Source organism: Pelophylax lessonae (genome assembly GCF_965119305.1).
Source record: "Pelophylax lessonae genome assembly, chromosome: 2".
Classification (NCBI taxonomy): Eukaryota; Metazoa; Chordata; class Amphibia; order Anura; family Ranidae; genus Pelophylax; species Pelophylax lessonae.
Window position 1 is genome coordinate 732300986 of NC_138769.1, and position 21653 is coordinate 732322638.

The 21653-nt window shown below is 44.1% G+C and overlaps 5 protein-coding genes across 5 annotated transcripts; 2 read left to right on the forward strand and 3 right to left on the reverse strand.

Moving 5' to 3' along the window:
* Positions 1 to 3994: 3994 nt before the first annotated feature.
* On the forward strand, positions 3995 to 4642 carry LOC309547578 (histone H1.3-like; the record flags this gene model as incomplete). The annotated part of the gene is made up of 1 exon (XM_082247450.1): positions 3995 to 4642. The coding sequence occupies one exon, from the start codon at positions 3995 to 3997 to the stop codon at positions 4640 to 4642; it is 648 nt and encodes a 215-aa protein (XP_082103576.1).
* Positions 4643 to 6793: 2151 nt separating this feature from the next.
* On the reverse strand, positions 6794 to 7204 carry LOC309547603 (histone H3.2; the record flags this gene model as incomplete). The annotated part of the gene is made up of 1 exon (XM_082247476.1): positions 6794 to 7204. One exon carries the CDS (start codon positions 7202 to 7204, stop codon positions 6794 to 6796), a length of 411 nt encoding a protein of 136 aa, XP_082103602.1.
* A 1882-nt stretch (positions 7205 to 9086) lies between these two features.
* On the reverse strand, positions 9087 to 9486 carry LOC309547628 (histone H2B 1.1). The gene has a single exon (XM_082247505.1). It carries the CDS (start codon positions 9468 to 9470, stop codon positions 9090 to 9092), a length of 381 nt encoding a protein of 126 aa, XP_082103631.1. The 5' UTR covers positions 9471 to 9486; the 3' UTR covers positions 9087 to 9089.
* Positions 9487 to 9790: 304 nt separating this feature from the next.
* LOC309547611 (histone H2A type 1) lies at positions 9791 to 10183 on the forward strand (the record flags this gene model as incomplete). Its single annotated transcript, XM_082247484.1, has 1 exon — positions 9791 to 10183. The coding sequence occupies one exon, from the start codon at positions 9791 to 9793 to the stop codon at positions 10181 to 10183; it is 393 nt and encodes a 130-aa protein (XP_082103610.1).
* A 1916-nt stretch (positions 10184 to 12099) lies between these two features.
* On the reverse strand, positions 12100 to 12411 carry LOC309547653 (histone H4; the record flags this gene model as incomplete). The annotated part of the gene is made up of 1 exon (XM_082247530.1): positions 12100 to 12411. One exon carries the CDS (start codon positions 12409 to 12411, stop codon positions 12100 to 12102), a length of 312 nt encoding a protein of 103 aa, XP_082103656.1.
* Between the last annotated feature and the right edge of the window lie 9242 nt (positions 12412 to 21653).

The window sequence follows — 21653 nt, forward strand, 5'->3', positions numbered from 1 at the left end:
TCGGGATATTCACATTTAGTGAATTAAATATAAAAGTATCCTAATATAAATAGCAATATATAAAATAATAGATTTATAAAGTAAATACAAATCGTAAAAATACCGTAAAATTCAGCATTTCAAACCCCCACCCAAAACGAGACGTAATACCTCCCAGCTTTTAGCAGAGTGCAGATCTCCTCAATAAATGACCCCAACCGGAAAAAAAAGAAGAAAGAAGAATACCAGAGATATGAGCGCACTCAAATGTCCATACAACTTGTTTGAAGAACAAAAATTCTTCTAGCCACCCCAAAATATAGACAATTGTCTTCTGAAGAATGATTCGTTTTCCAATATTATCTAGAAAGCCATTTATTTCCCAATAATTATCACAATCGTTTAACCGACTTTTTATTACATCTGACCAGAGAAGGCGTCCTAGACCATTAACACTTCCTGGATATAAAGTTCTCCTTTCAATCGATCCTGTTTATAAGAGATGTTCCGACACCGCACCTTCCACTGGTGACCTTCCTATCCAGATTACTATATAAAGTCCCCACAATGAACGCTCGGCTCTGGGATCCTTCAGGTCATACACTGCACGGATGGATTGGGACATCTAGAACCCTTTGCTGATCTCTCACAAGTCATGTTCCCCCAGAGTCCTGGAACAGATGAGATGTCACACATTGTATTATGTCTCCAGAATCACGGATCTCTCATCATCTTCTATTAGAATGGGATAGGACCCGGCACAGCCGCTGCACATAACCAGAGTACAAACCAATTCCATCCCTCAGTCTACATACACCAACCAATCGCACCCCATCATTGCACTATATCGTTTCATGTGTTATTCTGCAGCAATACACACTGGATCAAACATGTCCCCTTCTCAGCAATCAGATCTTTTAGACTTACTTGTTTAATTAGAGGTGTATAGACAAATGGATCAGTCCCTACAGATCGATCTTAGATCCACATAAGATGATAGACAGACAGACAGATAGATAGATAGATAGATAGATAGATAGATAGATAGATAGATAGATAGATAGATAGATAGATAGATAGATAGATAGATAGATAGATAGATAGATAGATAGATAGATAGATAGATAGATAGATAGATAGATAGATAGATAGATAGATAGATAGATAGATAGATAGATAGATAGATAGATAGATAGATAGATATTTTCGGTATATTTACGTGTGAAAGGTGCAATAGTGGCACACCTATTACAATAATAAAACAGGGATTTGATTGAAAGGGGAATGGGAATCCAGCGATAGATGTTCAGGATTTCATGCTGATCTACATGGAACATCTAGAAATAATGATCGCACTGAGTGATTCCTCATCTGCCCAACTTCTAAAGGTTTTATCTGACACACAAAAAAAAAAAAAAAAACATGTAAAATAATCCGATGAATTCTGCAGTCTAGATGCCATTTCCTCAGATCCCCAGCTATGAATTTTTATTTTGTTATCAAACTGCACACACGAATCCGTTTTATTCTGTTCCTTGTAAGAGGGATTCGGAAAGGAAGCCATGAAATCGCATTTGTATTTTATCCCAGATCCCTGCACGGAAGTCATTCCTCTTATCACCAGCAGGTGTCAGGGTTTCTCCTCCATAGAGAATACATTGGAGCAGTTTAGTTCAATTTCTTTCAAATGGTTCTGATAGAAAACTTCCTGAGCGCTGATCCATCTGGAAACAATGACACCGACTGATCCCAGATCTGCCCGGAGCAGGGAGGGCAATGCTGGGGGGACGATTCATTGTCTGCTCAGCGATCTGTCCCTCCATGTTAGTACAGAATTGTGTTGGATGGAAGAAGCTGTGCAAGTTAACTTTCTACTTGTTATTCACTAAGAACGGACTAATCAGATCAGTGAGATCGGAGGAGGATTTTATGTCCTCTCATTTACTGCATTATGGAGAAAAAATGTCCAATCTCAGAGCTTCTAATTCTTACACCGATTAGGAATTCCCGACCTTTTGATTTTTAAAGATATTTCTGATGAATATTTGACAGAAAGGAAAACTGATAGAAAGGATCCTCAGCCATTCAATACTCTGAAGAGAATTTCATTTACTTTGTAACTAGAAACCAGCAAAATGTTTACAATGTTTCTAAGAGGAGACAGATCTGCTTCTTCGGACATGAAATATTTGTGTTATTGATTCATTGTACATATCTGGCAGTGTCATGATTTCTACCAGTCCTTTCACTTTTTTCTTATTCTAGTTTTAATATGGGGAAATCTGTAACCGCTACATGTCTGATAGAGGTCAGTTCCATGATCCTACACAGATCTGATAATTACATTTTTAATTTTTAGCAGGGGTTCCCCGAGACCAGAAATGTATTTCAAGGGTTCCTCTGTGCCCCCAAAAGGTTGAGAAAAGCTGCTATTACACCCTTCAGTATTTTGCCGGTAACACACATCTATCAGCACTATGCACCCAGTAATAATGCATAATAGATCTACATGTGTGATTGCCCGCGGGTTCCAATTATTATTTGAATTTTAAACAAGAATTAATATAGGTTCTGCATTGCTTTGCCTAATAGCCATCATATATACAGACCAATAACTTACATACCTGTACTTTTTGAAATGTATATTTGTTTGCTCTCTGAGCTATCCAATTTGAATACATGCTATACTTTGAGAATGTATTTTCTCATTTTCTTTGGTGTTTCCTTTACGTCTTTAAAAAAAATCAAATACAGAATTAAAGTAATAATAATAAAAAGATCACTAAAGACACATTTTTTTCTTTATTTTGGGTGGAGTGGAGAGGGATAGGACCCCCTGACAGATTTGTATTGCTGCTTGTGTCCTCGTTGGGGATTTCCCCCTTTCTATCTGTCCTGTTTACCATTTTCACTGAGCTTGAAAGTAAAAGAAAATCCAAAATATTGGGTTATCACCTGAACAGTAGTAGAGTGGAATTCTTTCACTGTGGACACTAGTTCTGATGTGAATCAGGGATCCCCTCACTTTGGAGGGATTTCTTTTCACTCTTCGTTTGGCTATGGGACCAAAGATGGTAAAAAATACATTTTACAGGGGTTTATTATAGCCCTCCCTTATCTTATATATTTAAAAAATGGAAAAAAAATATATATATCAATAATTTAAAAAGATGATTGACACCAACCTCTGCCTTACTGACATCGTCCTTTTGCCCCGTGTGAAAGAATGTCTAGATTTTACCTCTGATTCTAGATACAAGGAAACATTCTACCTGAGTAGTCTATATAGCTGTGTAGTAATATGTGGCAATAAAGTTACTCAGAATATTCAGATGACAATATATTTGTAATGATGAGCAGAATGTGATACAAAGTACATTAAATATGACATGCTCCCATCATCTAACACCTTTGTATCTCTAACAATCTCTCCCAACCCATCGCACAAGGATCTGATGTCACTGGCTGATGTTTTTGTTCCAGGCTCCTTCTACTCAGCTATAGATGAGCAGATTTGTGTATTAGAGGGAAATGTTTCCTGATTTTCACTCTTCACTCATCTAATGCGAAGATGATTGTAGTGGGAGATGTGAGAAGATTGTTTTCTGATGGGAATGTGTGTAGAAAAGTAGGTAGAAGGAGGAATGGGACACACACTCAGGAGGATGGAGGTGTTTGCAGCCTCTGTGTTCAGCCTCCTGAGCGGATCATGAGAGCGGACAGTGAGAGATCGATAAGTGACAGTCCAGTGAGCAGATCGGGTCCCCGATAAAGATCGCTCATCCTTCCATTTCATATTAAAATCGTTTTTCTCTCTGCCAGGGAAACACAAGAAGAGAGAGAAGATTCTCCAACACTGGAATGAGAGTCAATGGGCGTGTCTAAGGTGTAACCAATAGCAGTGCAGAAGGCAAGTTCGATATCAACCAATAGCAGCGCAGAACGTCTGTATATAAGGCAGAGCGCCACCCAGAAAGATATTTGTATTCTCTATTTTAGAAACTCGCTGAGAATCATGACTGAGACTGAGAGCGCCCCAGCCGCCGCTTCTCCAGCGGAGCCCGCAGCCAAGAAGAAGCCGGCTAAGAAGGCGGCAGCCGGAGGAGCCAAGAAAGGCAGCAAGAAGCCCTCCGTTCCCAGCGTGTCCGAGCTCATCGTCACAGCCGTGGCCGCTTCCAAAGAGCGCAGCGGGGTCTCCCTGGCCGCCCTCAAGAAGCTCCTGGCCGCTGGAGGATACGATGTGGAGAAGAACAACAGCCGCCTGAAGAGCGCCGTCAGGGCGCTGGTGACCAAGGGGAGCCTCGTCCAGGTGAAAGGACATGGCGCCTCCGGATCCTTCAAGATCAACAAGAAGCAGCAAGAGGGCGACAAGGCCAAGAAAACCGCAAAGAAGCCATTGGCTGCTGCTAAGAAGCCGGCAAAGTCCCCTAAGAAGCCGGCGGCCAAGTCACCCAAGAAGGCAGTAAAGTCCCCTAAGAAGAAGGCGGCGGCCAAGAGCCCCAAGAAACCGGCAAAGGCTGCAGCTGCCAAGAAGGCGACAAAGAGCCCCAAGAAGCCCAAAGCTGCAGCCAAGCCCAAAAAAGCCGCCAAGAGTCCGGCTAAGAAGGCGGCAAAACCCAAGGCAGCAGCCAAGCCCAAGAAGGCCGCTCCGAAGAAGAAATAAATCCAAGCAGCCGGAGAACTCCTTCATCTACACCCCCCAAAGGCTCTTCTCAGAGCCACCCACCTCCTCCTAACAGAGCTACACCCACCCACATCCTAACAGCAACACCTACCTACACCCACCAGAAGCCGTATAGAGGAGCTCAGATGTTCCCCATCACACATTGTACATTTATCCCTTGCAGATCATCTCATAATCTACATTTTATAGGAGAAATCACTGAAAGAAATCGGAGATCCCTCCTTATATAAAGGATCTTTAGGATCCCCACCAGACACATCTGTCGTGCGAATCGGAGACAATTCCCGCACACTATGAGTGGGATCTCCGAGAGGGGGAGGGGGGGATACATTTCCTCTTCTAGATGATCGTTAAGGATCTTCAATATTTAATGTGACCGTTATAAGGGAAATAATTGTACTGATGGGAGAGGTTAGAATGGTCAGCTACAAGAATGTGTTATTTCCCCTAAAAATAACAGAAATCGGTTTAGCAGCGCCGATGTTCCATTCGGATAGAAATGACAACTCTCGGCTCCACTTTTACATTCATCAGACATATCTTTATATACAAAGATTAGAGACTGTGAGAATGGACTGGCGGTAGATCTCTACCTTTCTATATGATGGGAAATAAAGGATTCCATGTTTCATTATCAGATCTGTGTAGGATCATGGAACTGACCTCTATCAGACATGTAGCAGTTACAGATTTCCTCATATTAAAACTAGAATAAGAAAAAAGTGAAAGGACTGGTAGAAATCATGGCACTGCCAGATATGTACAATGAATCAATAACACAAATATTTCATGTCTGAAGAAGCAAATCTGTCCCCTCTTAGAAACATTGTAAACATTTTGCTGGTTTCTAGTTACAAAGTAAATGAAATTCTCTTCAGAGTATTGAATGGCTGAGGATCCTTTCTATCAGTTTTCCTTTCTGCCAAATGAGAAAATATTCATCAGAAATAGGTTTTAAAAAAAATCAAAAGATCGGAGATTCCTAATCGGTGTAAGAATTAGAAGCTCTGAGATTGGACAGTTTTTCTCCATAATACAGTAAATGAGAGGACAGAAAATCCTCCTCCGATCTCACTGATCTGATTATTCCGTTCTTAGTGAATAACAAGTAGAAAGTTGACTTGCACGGCTTATTCCATCCAGCACAATTCTGTACTAACATGGAGGGACAGATCGCTGAGCAGACAATGAATCGTCCCCCCCCCCCCCCCCCCCCCAGCATTGCCCTCCCTGCTCCGGGCAGATCTGGGATCAGTCGGTGTCATTGTTTCCAGATTGAAAGTGTAAGCTCTGCTGGTGAGAAGTTTAGGAATGTGCAGCTGTGCCCCCCCCCCCCCGTGTGTGTGGAAGGGAAGATTGTAGAAAATCAGAGGAGAGATTTCTGTGATAGATCGGGGAGAGGAAATGTCTTCTTCATACAGCAGAAGAATGAGGAGTGAGATTTATTAGCAGTGAGTTGTATGATTTCTACACCTGAGCTGAGAAATCGGTGACCCCGTGGAGTGTACAGGAGGGGGAGGGGAAGATTACTGTTTATTTTGAACAGATTTCCTCTCTCTGATCTCCTGGTAGTGATGAGATAAGAAGTAAAGATTCTGTGTATAGGAACGTTTGTTTTACTGCTGAATATTGTTCCATTGTATCTATGTAGAAGTGTGAATTGTTACTCTGTAATTGTTACAGATGAGTTACATTGTATCTATGTAGAAGTGTGAATTGTTACATTGTATTTAGGGAACAATAAATCGGTAAAATAAATCTCCTTTATAGAGCAGAAATGTGAATGATTTCTCTGGGATCGGTTTAGAAATGTTACAGATGAGCTTTGCTTACCATGAAATATTGTTCTAATGTATCTATTAGGGAAGATATAGAGAAGTGTGAATGGTTAGAGATGAGATTTACTTCCACACTGAGGATCGGAGCGCAGAGAAGAGAGAGAGAAAAGAAAGATGTGGTGAAGCTGATGGCGGGGATGGAATGTGTAGAAATGTAGTAGCGGGTAGTTGCAGCATGTAGTAGCGGTGATGAGGTAGTATGGAGCTCTTTGTGAGGCGGATGTGGTGGCTCTGAAAAGAGCCTTTGTGGTGTGTAGAGAAGGTATGGGGGGGGGTGGAGATAAGAATGTATTTAGGCCCTCTCTCCGCGGATGCGGCGTGCCAGCTGTATGTCTTTGGGCATGATGGTGACCCTCTTGGCGTGGATGGCGCACAGGTTGGTGTCCTCGAAGAGTCCGACGAGATAAGCCTCGGAAGCCTCTTGCAGAGCCATGACGGCGGAGCTCTGGAAGCGCAGGTCGGTCTTGAAGTCCTGGGCGATCTCTCGGACGAGGCGCTGGAAGGGCAGTTTGCGGATGAGCAGCTCGGTGGATTTCTGGTAGCGGCGGATCTCTCGGAGAGCCACGGTGCCGGGCCTGTAGCGGTGAGGCTTCTTGACTCCGCCGGTGGCCGGGGCGCTCTTGCGGGCGGCTTTGGTGGCCAGCTGCTTCCGGGGAGCTTTCCCTCCGGTGGACTTACGAGCGGTCTGCTTGGTTCTTGCCATGGTTGTGAAAGGCTTCTAATCTCCAGACGGAACAGAAGTATGAGAACACGGGCTGTGCGGCGTCTATTTATACAGACCGCGCTGCTCGTTTATTGGTTAATGCTGACAACGCCTGCTTAGGTTTAATAGGACCATTTCTTAGAGCTCTAATCAGCCAATGAGTGAGCTGTGTGATTCAGCTTTCAGTAGGGCGGGGCTTTCCCAGCCAGAGGTCACAAGGGACAGATTAACCCGAACCTGTCCGGAAAGCTGTGCGCGCCATTGCTGAAATAGGAGACATTAGAAATATTGTGAAGATTAAATGCTTTGTGAAATCCACTAAAGGACAATTTTACTATAAACTGCCCAGGAATAATCATCGGAAATGTTTTATTGAACCGGAAAGGATTTCTGGCTTTATAAAGTAGTTTTTTTCTTAGTGATCAGTAAGGTGTCAGAGTTTAGATTTGATTTCCGGGTACAATCTCTAATGAAGGTTTCTATGAAACATGTAATACTTTATTTCCCATCCTATAGAAAGGTAGAGATCTATGAGAGAAGTCATCTCCCTATCATGTTCTGTATGTAATAGTGGGGGAGGGGGATTCTGCATTCTGAGGACTTGGAATAAAAGAGAACATATGGAAATGTTTTACATTATTCAATCACCTTCACATTCCATTTCTATTCATCTTCTTGATAATAAAGCATTGATGATATTTCTCGGATAAATGTCTCATCTGATGATCTCAGGTCTCAGTGTCGGATTTGGCGGTATAATAGAGCTGATTATTTCTCTGTAACGTTCTTCACAATTCAGGCGGCAAATTCAAAAAGAATCAATGTGAGATATGAGCCAATCAGAGGTGTGGGCGTTTCCTTCTTCAACCACTAATGTCTTTCTTATGAGGATTTCAAAGAAAAGTATTCTGCGATATTTCTCCGTTTTCCCCCAAGAAAATATTTGTTCAGTAGACTTTTCATTGATCTCTATAGGAAACATTCTCTAGCAGGGCGGATTCTGTATTCTGATGTCTAAAATCAAACCATAAAACAACGATAATATTTTATCAATTTAATTTACTCCTAAACGACCGCTAAAAGGACCGGTGATTGTTTCCTGGAAGAAGAGAATTCTGTATGAGGTTTGAAAGTTCAGCCAATCACATCTGATATTTTTTAACAATAATTCTGATGGAGGTTCTGATTGATGTGTGTTCATGTTTCAGTTTGGTATACAATGAATCATTTCTGATCTGTAGAAGAAATAAAAGTAAAATATGGAGGAGTCTCTGTAAGAAGACATTGTTCTATAAATCTTTATAATAGGATAGAACTGGCAATGGCTGTAAGCACTGACACGTCTCATGATCGCCCATCCCCCCAGGTGAAATCTTTACTTACAATCAGAGCCCCAATAATGAATTTCCGGCTATTTATAGGTAGGAAATGTTCTCCCAGTACAACTCTCCTCTATTAGAAGTGTGAATAAACAATTTGTTTTCGGTTACAATTTACCGCTCGTTTAACCGTTGATAAACACACAATCAGGGGTGTCCGGCTCTTTGTAGAGAGATGCGGGGCTCTGAGAAGAGATTTGTGTTTTGCGAAATAAAAATATTGATTCGAATTACTTGGCGGGTTTTCGGATGTAGGGAGAGATAAAGGAGGACATCTAGATTTTGGACATTGCGCTACTAATATCGGATTAGAATTACAGAAGTTTTTTTTTTTTTTTTTTATGGCAGTAAAGTGCAGTAATAAACGTGTTTGGGATTATTATTTGACATTTTTTCACATGGACAAAGTTTTGCTGATCGACTGAGTAGAGCTCTGCTGTGATGTCTGTGGGTGGCTCTTAGAAGAGCCTTTGTGTGTTGTTGGGGTGATGGGTGGGGGAGGGGTATTACTTGGCGCTGGTGTACTTGGTGACGGCCTTGGTGCCCTCGGAGACGGCGTGCTTGGCCAGCTCTCCGGGCAGGAGGAGGCGGACGGCGGTCTGTATCTCCCGGGAGGTGATGGTGGAGCGCTTGTTGTAATGAGCCAGGCGGGAAGCTTCGCCGGCGATGCGCTCGAAGATGTCATTGACGAAGGAGTTCATGATGCTCATGGCCTTGGAGGAGATGCCGGTGTCGGGGTGGACCTGCTTGAGCACCTTGTAGACGTAGATGGCATAACTCTCCTTCCTGCTCTTCCTCCGCTTCTTGCCGTCCTTCTTCTGGCTCTTGGTCACGGCTTTCTTGGAGCCCTTCTTGGGCGCCGGGGCGGACTTGGCTGGTTCAGGCATGATAAGGGTTAATGTTTCCTCCGCTCTGAGAAGAGAAAAGTGTGCTGGCGCCGCCCTCATGTGCTGCTTTTATAGGCGTCCTATGCAAATCACTGCTCCCCCTCCTCGCTATTCTATTGGAGGATTCAGTCATGTGATGGGGAGGGGGGTGGAATGATTTCCTTCCTCGTTTACCGATTGGTGTAGAAGCAATTCACAAAGCTATTGGATGGCTTCACATGTAACCAATCACAGAGTTTGACGTCAGAGAAGTGACTGTATAAATAGAAGGAAGGGGGCAGGAATTAGGTATATTCGTCTGACGACTCTCTCATCTCACAATGTCTGGCCGCGGTAAACAAGGAGGAAAGGTTCGGGCTAAGGCCAAGACCCGATCATCCCGGGCTGGTCTGCAGTTCCCAGTCGGTCGTGTTCACCGCCTGCTCAGGAAGGGCAACTATGCCGAGCGGGTCGGGGCCGGAGCTCCCGTCTATCTGGCCGCCGTCCTCGAGTATCTTACCGCTGAGATCCTCGAGCTGGCCGGTAACGCCGCCCGCGACAACAAGAAGACCCGCATCATCCCCCGACACCTCCAGCTGGCTGTCCGCAACGACGAGGAGCTCAACAAGCTGCTCGGGGGCGTCACCATCGCCCAGGGAGGAGTCCTGCCCAACATCCAGTCCGTGCTGCTGCCCAAGAAGACCGAGAGCCACAAGGCCGCCAAGACCAAGTAATCCCCAACCATCCCCCTCCTCACCAAACACAAAGGCTCTTCTAAGAGCCACCCACATACATCACAGCGGAGCTGTACTCTCATTTCTATGGTGTGCAAAACTTTTTTATTTTTTTTTTGGCCTGGGTGGAGATGTATCAAATACGATAAACCCCAATAGGTTTTAGTGCGATTTTCTGGTCTAAATAATTTCTTATGTAAATGTATTCTTAGTAGCTCCGGATCATAAATCCAGATGCCCGCCTTTACCTTCTCTCTAATCCTTATACTGCAGCACCAAAGCTTTCCTCCGTCTCCCACATCTCTATAGAGAGCCCCGAGATCCCGGATTGTGTCTACGGCGAGCAGTCAATTATTTATTGGTTTATTAAATGCCCCAAACCGCAGATTGTTTATTCACACTTCTAATACAGGTAAGTTGTACTGAGAACATTTCCTACCTAGAAATATGCGGAAATTCATTGGGAGATCTGATTGGACACTCGGATATCCAAAGATTTCACCTTGGTGGGGAGCACAATGGGCGATCATGAGACGTGTCAGTGCTTACAGCCATTGCCAGTTCTATTCTATTATAAAGATTTATAGAGCAATGTCTTCTTACAGAGACTCCTCCTCATTGTCCTCCATACTTTACTTTTATAGATCAGAAATTATTCATTACATACCAAACATCCCCAACTGAAACATGATTACATCAGTCAGAACCTCCATCAGATGTTTTTGTTTAAATAAAATCTCGATCTTATTTTTTTTATATATATCAGATGTGATTGAAAAATTCCTCATATAGAATCCTCTTCTTCCGGGAAACAATCACCGGTCCCTTTAGCGGTAGTTTAAGAATAAAAAAACATCGTTAAAACATTATTGTACAGTTTTAGTCATTGATTTTACCCATCAGAATCCGCCCTGCTAGAGAATGTTTCCTATAGAGATCAATGAAAAGTCTACTGAACAAGTATTTTCTGGGGGGAAACGGAGAAAGATCTCAGAACACATTTCCTTTTCGACGCCTCAGCAGGAATTACTGGCTGATTATGGAAACTCCCACAGCTCTGATTTCAAATTTGCCCGCCTGAAATGTGTAGAACGTTACAAACAATCAGCTCTATTATACCGCCAAATCCGACACTGAGACCTGAGATCATTAGAGGAGACATTTATCCGAGAAATATCATCAATGCTTTATTATCAAGAAGATGATTGAATAATGTAAAACATTTCCATATATTCTCTTTTATTCCAAGTCCTCAGAATGCAGAATCCCCCTCCCCCACTATTACATACAGAACATGATAGGGAGATGACTTCTCTCATAGATCTCTACCTTTCTATAGGATAGGAAGTATTACACGTTTCATCAGCACATCTGTATAGAACTATGCAACTAAAAATCAAATCTCTCTCCCCTCTTTCTGATCCAAAATTTGTACAGATAGCAGATGCACAGATTTGTTCTTCCTGTATCACAATCGGAATATTCAGAAATATTACATCTGTGTTGTATTTCTATCATCATCTCAGTATTAGTGATCTCCATTCTTTTCATCATGAAATAATGATTTTTAGATTCAGTTCCAACAAAAACTGTATATTCTCCTCACTCAGCTCGGAAAATCTTCTATACATCAACTGCCCAACCAATTATATGTGTAACATTGTCCTGTTCTTCTATATCTTTGGTAAATGTAAAGCAGATTGAACAATCAGATTGCAGAGTGTATGGGCAGCTAGACATCGCAGCACTCCATTTCTTAATTAAACAATTAGCGGAAGTTCTTCTTGTTACACGATAAATGTGTAGAAATAAAGGTGTTGGGAGTTGTAAATGATCAGCCCTTTGTATGAGAAGGTGGGTGGCCCTGAGAAGGACCTTTGTTGGGGTGAAGTGGGTAAGCGGTGGATGTTGGGGGTTTAGCCTCCGAATCCGTAGAGAGTGCGGCCCTGGCGTTTTAGGGCATAGACGACATCCATGGCGGTGACGGTCTTCCTCTTGGCGTGCTCGGTGTAGGTGACGGCATCGCGGATGACATTCTCCAGGAAAACCTTGAGCACTCCGCGGGTCTCCTCATAGATGAGACCGGAGATGCGCTTGACACCCCCTCTGCGGGCCAAACGTCGGATGGCGGGTTTGGTGATGCCCTGGATGTTATCCCGGAGCACCTTCCTGTGGCGCTTAGCGCCTCCTTTCCCCAGACCCTTTCCTCCTTTACCGCGACCAGACATGATGATTCTCTGCTAAAAAGACAGACTGAGATCAGCCGTCTGCCCGCCCTCCTTATATACAGCCTGAGCGGACCAGATGGAAACCTTCCTGGGAAAGAGGAGGAGTCACACCATGCATTACAAAATAAAGATAATCTTATTAATTTATAAGGCTCCTAATTATTATATTATATTCAGATATAATAATGCAACACAGCAATACATTTCCAGAAGATTCATTTATTCTTTCTTCTCATTTATTTTCGATTTATTCCTGGAGATTACACTGAACAGGAAACTTAACACTTTATACCAGAAACAAAGTAACCAGTTTCATGAAATTGTTCATAGTAATTTCATATCATTTAAATTTACAAATATTGTGAAAAGGAAACAAAGACACACATCTTCAGACATTTCACAGGCTGAGCGGACCTGATGGGAGACATGCTGAGAAGGGGGCGGGGTTCAGTCATTTATTACACTGCAGAGAAGTTAATTTATTTAGAAGCTTTTAAATGTTTTACTGAATAGAAACGGATGTAATTTATCAGAAGCGCAATGTTTCCTTTATTGATACACTGTACATTTTTTCTGACATATCATGATTATATATATATATTGTCCTTACTTAGAAACATTGTTAATATTTTGCTATTTCTATTTACAAAACTGGACTGATCAAATACGAAACATTTGTTTTTTTAATTCATTGTACAAATGTATCTGGCAGTGTCATTATTACTACATATTTCTACCAACACTTTCACTTTTTTTTATTCTGGTTTTAATATGAGGGAAATCTGTAACTACTTCATCTCTGAAAGACGGAACATTAATTATCGACCAGTTCCACGATCATATACAGATGTGTATATGTTAATTTTCTCGGATAAATGTCTCATCTGATGATCTCAGGTCTCAGTGTCGGATTTGGCGGTATAATAGAGCTGATTATTTCTCTGTAACGTTCTTCACAATTCAGGCGGCAAATTCAAAAAGGAGCAATAGGAAATCTGAGCCAATCAGAGGTGTGGGCGTTTCCTTCTTCAGCCAGTAATGTCTTTCTTATGAGGATTTCAAAGAAATGTATTCTGAGATCTTTCTCCGTTTTCCCCCCAGAAAATACTTGTTCAGTAGACTTTTCATTGATCTCTATAGGAAACATTCTCTAGCAGGGCGGATCTGTATTGTGAAGTAAAAGAAAAAAGACTGGAAGAAATGTGACATTTATATTTCGAACGTATTTATTATGCATGGTTAGATAAACTGCCCGACAATTCAGAGGGCGGTTGATCGATGTTCCCGGAGGAAGAGATATCAGATTTTAGTGTCGGATTATTCTATCTGAGATAATCGGAACGTTCCATAATATTCCGGCGGGAAATATGAGTTATAAAATGCGAAAATTGCACCAATCACAGTTCTGGGCGTTTTCTTCCGATAATAAAATCTATTTTCCTTCCAAGGAGTGTGAAGGGGGATCTGACATCTGTGTTCCTTTTTAGATGGGGGATGTTTGTTTGGTATTTAATATTCAATGATCTCTAATGCTGTTGAATATCTTCTGGAGATCAAAGGATGGAGGAAAATGACAGCCAGTCCCTGTAAGGAGATCACATCCTTCCTTCCTTCATATTAAATACGATATAAACAAATATTAAAAAATAAATACATAAATATATAGCACGTTGTTCCCTCACCCGGATCACAATCTTAGGTGAGGAAACCAACAATCAGATCTCCTAAACACCTATAATGCCACACTCACACATTCTCACAATAAAACATGCAGAGAACCGTTTGATGGATCAGTAGATGACTCCGGGGTAAAATAATCAGAGCTCAGCACTAACTGTCATGATTACTACAAATTACTACCAGTCCCTTCCCTTTTTGTTTATTTTAGGATGTAGGGGGGGGGGCGTAACGCCTACATGTCATGTCTGAAAGATGAAACATTAATTGTCGGCCAGTTCCCCGATCATATACAGATCTGATAATGAAACATGTAATACTTTATTTCCCCTCATATAGAAAGTTTGAGATCTATGAGAGAAGTCGCTTCACTATCATTTTCTGTATGTAGCAGTGGGGGGGATTCTGCATTCTGAGAACATATGGAAATGCTTTACATTATTCTATAATCTTCCAATTTTATTTCTGTTTATTCTGTACTAATCGATTAATCTGCCTACAAATAACGTGTTAAAGATATTTCTCGGATAAATATTTCATCTGATGATCTCAGTGGGATTTGGTGTTATAATGGGACTGATTATTTGTCTGTAACGTTTTTCACAATTCAGGCGGGAAGATTTGAAAATGTCTAATTCAGTTCTGAGCCAATCAGAATTGTGAGCGGTTTCATTATCAGCCTTCATTAGTCAGCGATGTCTTTAAGAGGAATCCAAAGTATTCTATTCGGAGATTTTCTCCATTTTCAGCCCAGAAAAGATTTGTTCTGTAGACTTTTCATTGATAGATTTCTATAACAGTGCTCAGCTCTGCCTCCCCTCAGCAGCCGGCCACACACCGAAAATGGATGAAAGAATGAACAAATGGACTGGACCCCCCCAAAGTGGCGGAACTTCAGGACACAGTCGCAATAGTGACTGTTGCGACTCTGTTAGTTCTGCCACTGATCTGGGGTGGGTCTAAGAGCAATGAGCCATGATTGGAAAGAGTTATCATTAATTTCTCTAATCACAGCTCTGGGAGTACTCTGTGCACTGATTGGGCAAAGCCTTCTTTTTTTTTTTTTTTTGTATGTCTTTATTTAGTCAAAGGTTGCAATACTAACAAGTGAAATGGCAGAACATAATATGACACTGTGCATAGCACACCAGTGGTGGCTTGTGCATTGGGGGCGCAGGGGCACTGCCCCCCCCCCCTCCCATCCATGCATCCAGGCCCCTAATCTGCATGCGGGGCGACAGATGCATGGACTTCAATGGGGCTTTTTTTAGCCATGTGATTAGCAAGAGGCTTTAATAGGTGGGCTTGGGGCGCAGAACACTGTGCCTCGAGCCCACCCAGTTGTGTGACAAAAACAAATGAAAATTCGCTATTGTCACACGGATCCTCCTCCTGGCCAATCAGGAAGCGAGTCTTGAGACACGTTTCCCGATTGACCGAAAGGAGAAGCCATGCCATTGGGTATAGAGGAGAAGGGAGGAGACGCAGAAGACAGGAGTCCTGCCTGGGACCTTCCATTGTGGTGTTCCAATGGCCACACATTTCCGACAGGCCTCAGAGTCCACCAGTTGATATGGCAGTAGTTGGCGGGCTATCAGTTCCGACAAGCCAGCAGTCAACCGTTGGGCAAGAGTGTTATCCAGCGTCATACTTTTTTTACGCTCTAACAGCCTGCCTTTTTCCAGAACAACATGAGGACTGCATGATGGAAGGTGGAGTGGAGGACAATTGTGAGGAGAGAAGAGAAGGAGAAGAGGCGGGACGGTGAGAGCCTGGAGTGTGGCTTTGTGGGTTCTGACGGCGTTGCTCCCACTGGGCTCGGTGATGGGAGGTCAGGTGCCTTCTTAAGGTGGTCATCCCTAGGTGAGTGTTGGGCTTACTGCGACTTATGCATTGACTGCAAAGTCTGCAGATGGCAACACTGTTGTCAACAGCGGACACATTAAAAAAGCCAACACTGCGGAGCCATGTTCTGGCGTCCTGGAGCGCCAGATGTGACCGTACATGGTTGATGGCTCGCTCCTGATACATTTGCAGTCTGCTTTGTCCCTCCTGTGCAATGCAAGTTCCGCCTGCTTCTCCTCCCTATCTGTTGGACCGTCTCTCCCTCTGAACTCCTCTCCTCGTCCTCTCTTGTGGGCACCCATGTGACGTCCATAGACACGTCATCATCCACGTCACCTTCCCCACCACTAACATTCGAGATCTTGGAGTCGGCAGCAACAGCGGGACCAACCTCCTTGGGCTGATCTGGGTACTGTGGTCAGACTGCTGAGTGGCGGCTGTTGCTACCTCTTCTTCCTGATCCGATGCCAAGAATGGCTGCACATCACAAATGTCTTGTGATGGATCGGAAAATAATTCCAGTGACTCAAGCGGAAGGAATATGGTGGTGGAGGTGTTGGTGGCGGTGTCTTTGGGGGTGCACACAGCAGAGAGTGAAGAGGGTGCACATAGAGAGGATGAGGAGGGTGCAGAAGAGGAAGGCTGAGTGAGCCACTCAACCAAATTTGGTGCGTCCTTTGACGTAATCAAAACACACCTTCTGAAACTTCACACTTTGGCCCCGGCCTACTGCTCCTGCCCTACCATCCCTGCATAAGGGCCTGCCTCTTCCTCTGCCTGTCATTTTTTTAAATTACCCTGTGACAAAAGTCTCTAGAGAAGCGCAGTATATGTGGAACAAGGTATATAACACCCCGCTTCAATCTGTGATATTGGGGGGCCACAGGTTTATCACACCAGTTCTACAAAAAATTGGCTCTATTGACTGTTGTCACTGTGTGTAGCACAGTTAACGCAGCAAAAGAGGCCACATTTTTGCAGGACTAAAATACACTCTTAGAACAGTATACTGTTAAATAACACCACACTTCAATATATGGTATTGGGGGGGCCACTGGTCTATCACACCAGTTGTACAAAAAATTGGCCAGTGAGTTTGGCACTGTGTGTAGCCGAGTAAATGCTGCAAAAGAGGCAATATTGTTGCAGGACACAAATAAACTTATAATAGAATACTCAGATAACACCCCATTACAATATGAACTTGGTCGTGCAGCAATTCGTTGCCAAATACCCTGGGGTCCAGGAAGTCTTGCGGCAGGCCAGGAAAATCTTGGGCCATTTCAGAAGATCTTACACAGCCATGATTCGCCTTGCTGACATTCAGCGGCGACACAACCGACCCGTCAGGCATCTTATTTGTGACTGCCCAACGCGATGGAACTCAACATTGCATATTCTTGATAGGCTGCTCCAGCAGAAATGTGCAGTTAACGACTACCTGTACGAACTCTGGGGCAGGACAGGTTCAGGGGAGCTTGGGTTTGTTTCACCTCGCCAGTGGCTGCTCATGTGTGACACATGCAGACTTCTGCGGCCATTCGATGAGATCACCAAACTGGCCAGTCACAACCAGGGCGCCATCAGTGACATCGTACCTTATGCCTTCTTTCTGGAGCATGCATGGCGTTGTGTCATTGATCAAGCCGTCGAGGAGCAGGAAGATGAGGAAGTTGCAATGTTGGATGAATTCCCAGTGGGTGCTACTCCATCTGAGACAAGTCAACAGCAGGAGTCAGAAGAGGAGTCAGAGGAGGATGGTGCCGGGGGGGGGGGGGGGGATGGGTGAGGAGAAGCAAGAAAAACATTCTTTAAACCTTTCTGGGATCCCTGGTGTTATCCGTGGATGGGGGGGGGGGGGGGGGGGGGAGAACGAGGACAACATTATCCTGGATGATGAGCTGGAAGCAGGCCACTACACCGCTTCCAGTTTAGTGTGAATGGGGGCCTTCATGCTCCAGTGTTTTAAGAGGGACCCCCGTATAAAAAGCATAAAGGCCAAAGAACCAGTACTGGGTGGCAATGTACTTAGACCCCCGGTACAAACAAAAAATGGCGGAAATGTTACCACAATCACAGAGGGGGGTCAGAATGCAGCACTTCCAGGCCTTGCTGCGGGAAATGCTGCATTCTGCTTTTGCGTGCGCTGGCAGAGGAATTTCCAGTCACAGAGAAACTGTTGCGGGTAGCAATCCAACAGCGCCTGCAAGAATAGGGCGGTTTGAAGACGTCTTGGTCACTTCAGATATGAGATCCTTCTTTCAGCCAAACCATTGACAGCTCTACTCCGGATCCAGCATCAGGGAATGCCTAGACCGACAGGTGTCCGACTACATCGGGTTAACGGCCGATGTGGACGCTCTGAAGAGTGATGAACCCCTGGACTACTGTTCAGCGCAGCAGGGGGGATCATGGCTAGGGTTGAGCGAACACGGACTGTATTATTCGGGTCTGTACCGGATAATTGGATTTTTGTTACCCAGACACGGACCCAAAAACTTTACTGTATATTTGGGTTTAAAATCCATGTTTGGTAATTGTATTTCCTGTTTTGTATGTAATGGCATGGTTTTAATGGTGCGGTTTCAACAGCCAATCAACAAGCGTTTAACTGGTGTGCCATAGAAGCCATCACAGCCATGCCTACTAATGGCATGGCTGTGATTGGCCAGCTGAAGCATGTGACCCAGGTCTTTATAAGCTAGAGACACAGTGCGGTGCGCGTCAGTCTGTTCTAGTGTAGGGAGAGAGCACACACAACGGTGCTGGCTGCTGCTGATTAGGGACAGAGACAGGAAAAAAAAAACATTGTGGCTGTTAGAAAAGAATGTAGGGACAGGTCGGAGTGTAGGCAGGGAAAGATAGAAAAGCATTTTAGGGACAGGCTGGAGAGAATAGGCAGGGAGAGATTAGGAGACACAGGACAGAACAATCGTCCGTTAGCGATCTACATCGATTTTGCTGTGTGGGGGGTGGTGCAGTGAACAATCTTTTTGCCCTCACTTGAGCCCACTGAGGAGGAGGAGGAGGGAGAATTTTTTTTTTTTTTTTTTATCAGTCTGTTGTGTGCAGCGTTCAGCTATATTTTACTACACAGTGCTGTTCTAATCTGCTATTTAAAAATTACAAATTTAAAGTGGAATTTTTTTTTTCCCCTTCATAGCCTGCTGCTGACCGTGACATAAAACATAAGACACTGCTGTGTTCACATCTGCTATTGAAAAATCACCAATTAAAGTGAAAAATAATTATTCATTTTTTCATTCATACATTACTGTGACATACATCCTTTACACACAGTAAGAGATGTCCCGAACTGTTCGCCGGCGGACAGTTCCCGGCGAACATCGCTTGTTCGCGTTCGCCGCTGCGGGCGAACATATGTGATGTTTGGTCCGCCCACTATACTTCATCATTGAGGCAAACTTTGACCCTGAACCTCACAGTCAGCAGACACATTCCAGCCAATCAGCATACCCTCCCTCCCACACCCTCCCACCTCCTATAAAAAAGCAAGGGCAGCATCCATCTTAGATCATTCTGAAGCAGTGTTAGTAGTGAGAGCAGGGAGAGTGCTGCTGCTGCTGTTAATAGAGACAGTTGTTAGTCTTGTTAGATAGTGTTCTCGGTCCACTCCTGCTGTAAGGACAGCATCCTGACAGCACCCCAAAAATCCCTTTTTAGGGCTGGTATTTGAGCAATGTTTATATATATATATATATATATATATATATATATATAATCTATCTATTGTGCAGTTGCCTGGCGCCTGCCCGCCGTATGTGAGAGGCCACAGACCCACCACAGACTGTACTGTGTGCACACCACACTCATATCGGGTGGCACAGTACCTTGCTTTTTATTTATTTATTTTTTTCCTCTGTCATAATTGCAGTGAGTGTCAGGTCCACAGAGTGTACTGTGCCCACTGCAGTGCCCACCACTCATATATACGGTGGCACAGCAGCTTGCAATTGAAAAAAAAAAAGAAAAAACATATGTTTTATAATTGCAGTTGCCTAGCCTGCCAGTGAGTGTCAGGTCCACAGAGTGTACTGTGCCCACTGCAGTGCCCACCACTCATATATACGGTGGCACAGCAGCTTGCAAATTAAAAATATATATATATGTATATATATATATATATATTTTATAATTGCAGTTGCCTGGCCTGCCAGTGAGTGTCAGGTCCACAGAGTGTACTGTGCCCACCACTCATATATGCGGTGGCACAGCAGCTTGCACGTATAGTACCACAAATCTAAAAAAAAATGACAGGCAGAGGCAGGCCACCCGCAGGGGCCGTCATGGTCGTGGTGCCGTGATTTCCTTTGGCCCTAGAATAATGCCCAGTGTTCAGAAGCCACGTAACCTGAACTCAAAAAATTCTGATGACATTGTTGACTGGCTTACACAGGACACCCAATCTTCTACAGCTTCCGCTCGGAACCTTAATGCACCATCCTCCTCCAGCTCAGCTTCGGGCACCTCTCAATTTACCACTCGCCCGCCCGCCGGCACCACCACCAACACTAGCACCACAGCCGCTTCAGTTGATCTGTCAGAGGAGTTATTTACACATCAGTTGGAAGAAATAAGTGATGCACAACCATTAGTGCCAGAGGATGTAGATAACGGGGATATGTTTCAGTCAGGCAGCATTATACACATTATGATGATGATGATGATGATGATGATGATGATGTTGTACCTGCTGCTGCTGCCTTTTCTGAGTTGTCAAGTGAAGCGGCTGATGATGACGATGTGTCCGTGGATGTCACCTGGTTGCCTGCTCGAAGAGCAGAAGAAGAGGGGGAAAGTTCAGATGGGGAGACAGAGAGGAGGAGGAGACGAGTTGGAAGCAGGGGGAGGTCATCGCAAGGAGCTAGTGGCACAGTCAGACAGCATGTATCGGCACCCGGAGTCGGCCAGACAGCACGCCAATCAACGCAAGCTGTTGCCACCACAAGAATGCCGTCATTGCAAAGTTTAGCAGTGTGGCATTTTTTTTGTGTGTCTGGCTCTGATAGCAGCGATGCCATTTGCAACCTGTGCCAAAAGAAACTGAGTCGTGGGAAGTCCAACATCCACCTAGGTACAACTGCTTTGCGAAGGCACATGATCTCACATAACAAACGCCTATGGGATCAACAGATGAGTAAAAGCAGCACACAAACTTGAAGCCACCATCCTCCTCATGGTCCAGCATCTTCAGCCACGTCAACCACTGCTGTCCTCCTTGCCCCCTATCAACAACCCGCCAGTGCCGCCACTCCGCCTCTCACCTACAGCAGTTTCTGCTCATCTGCCCACAGTCAGGTGTCTGTCAAGGAAATGTTTGAGCGTAAGAAGCCAATCTCACAGAGTCACCCCCTTGCCCGGCGTCTGACAGCTGGCTTGTCGGAACTCTTAGCCCGCCAGATTTTACCATACAAGCTGGTGGAGTCTGAGGCCTTCAAAAAAATTGTCGCTATTGGGACACCGCAGTGGAAGGTACCCGGCCAAATTTATTTTTTTCACAAAAGGCAATCCCCAACCTGTACTCTATTGTGGAAAATGAAGTCATGTCATGTCTGGCACACAGTGTTGGGGCAAGGGTCCATCTGACCACTGATAGCTGGTCTGCAAAGCACGGTCAGGGCATGTATATCACTTACACTGCGCATTGGCTAAACCTGCTGGCGGCTGCCAAGCATGGAATGCATGGCTCTGCAGAGGAG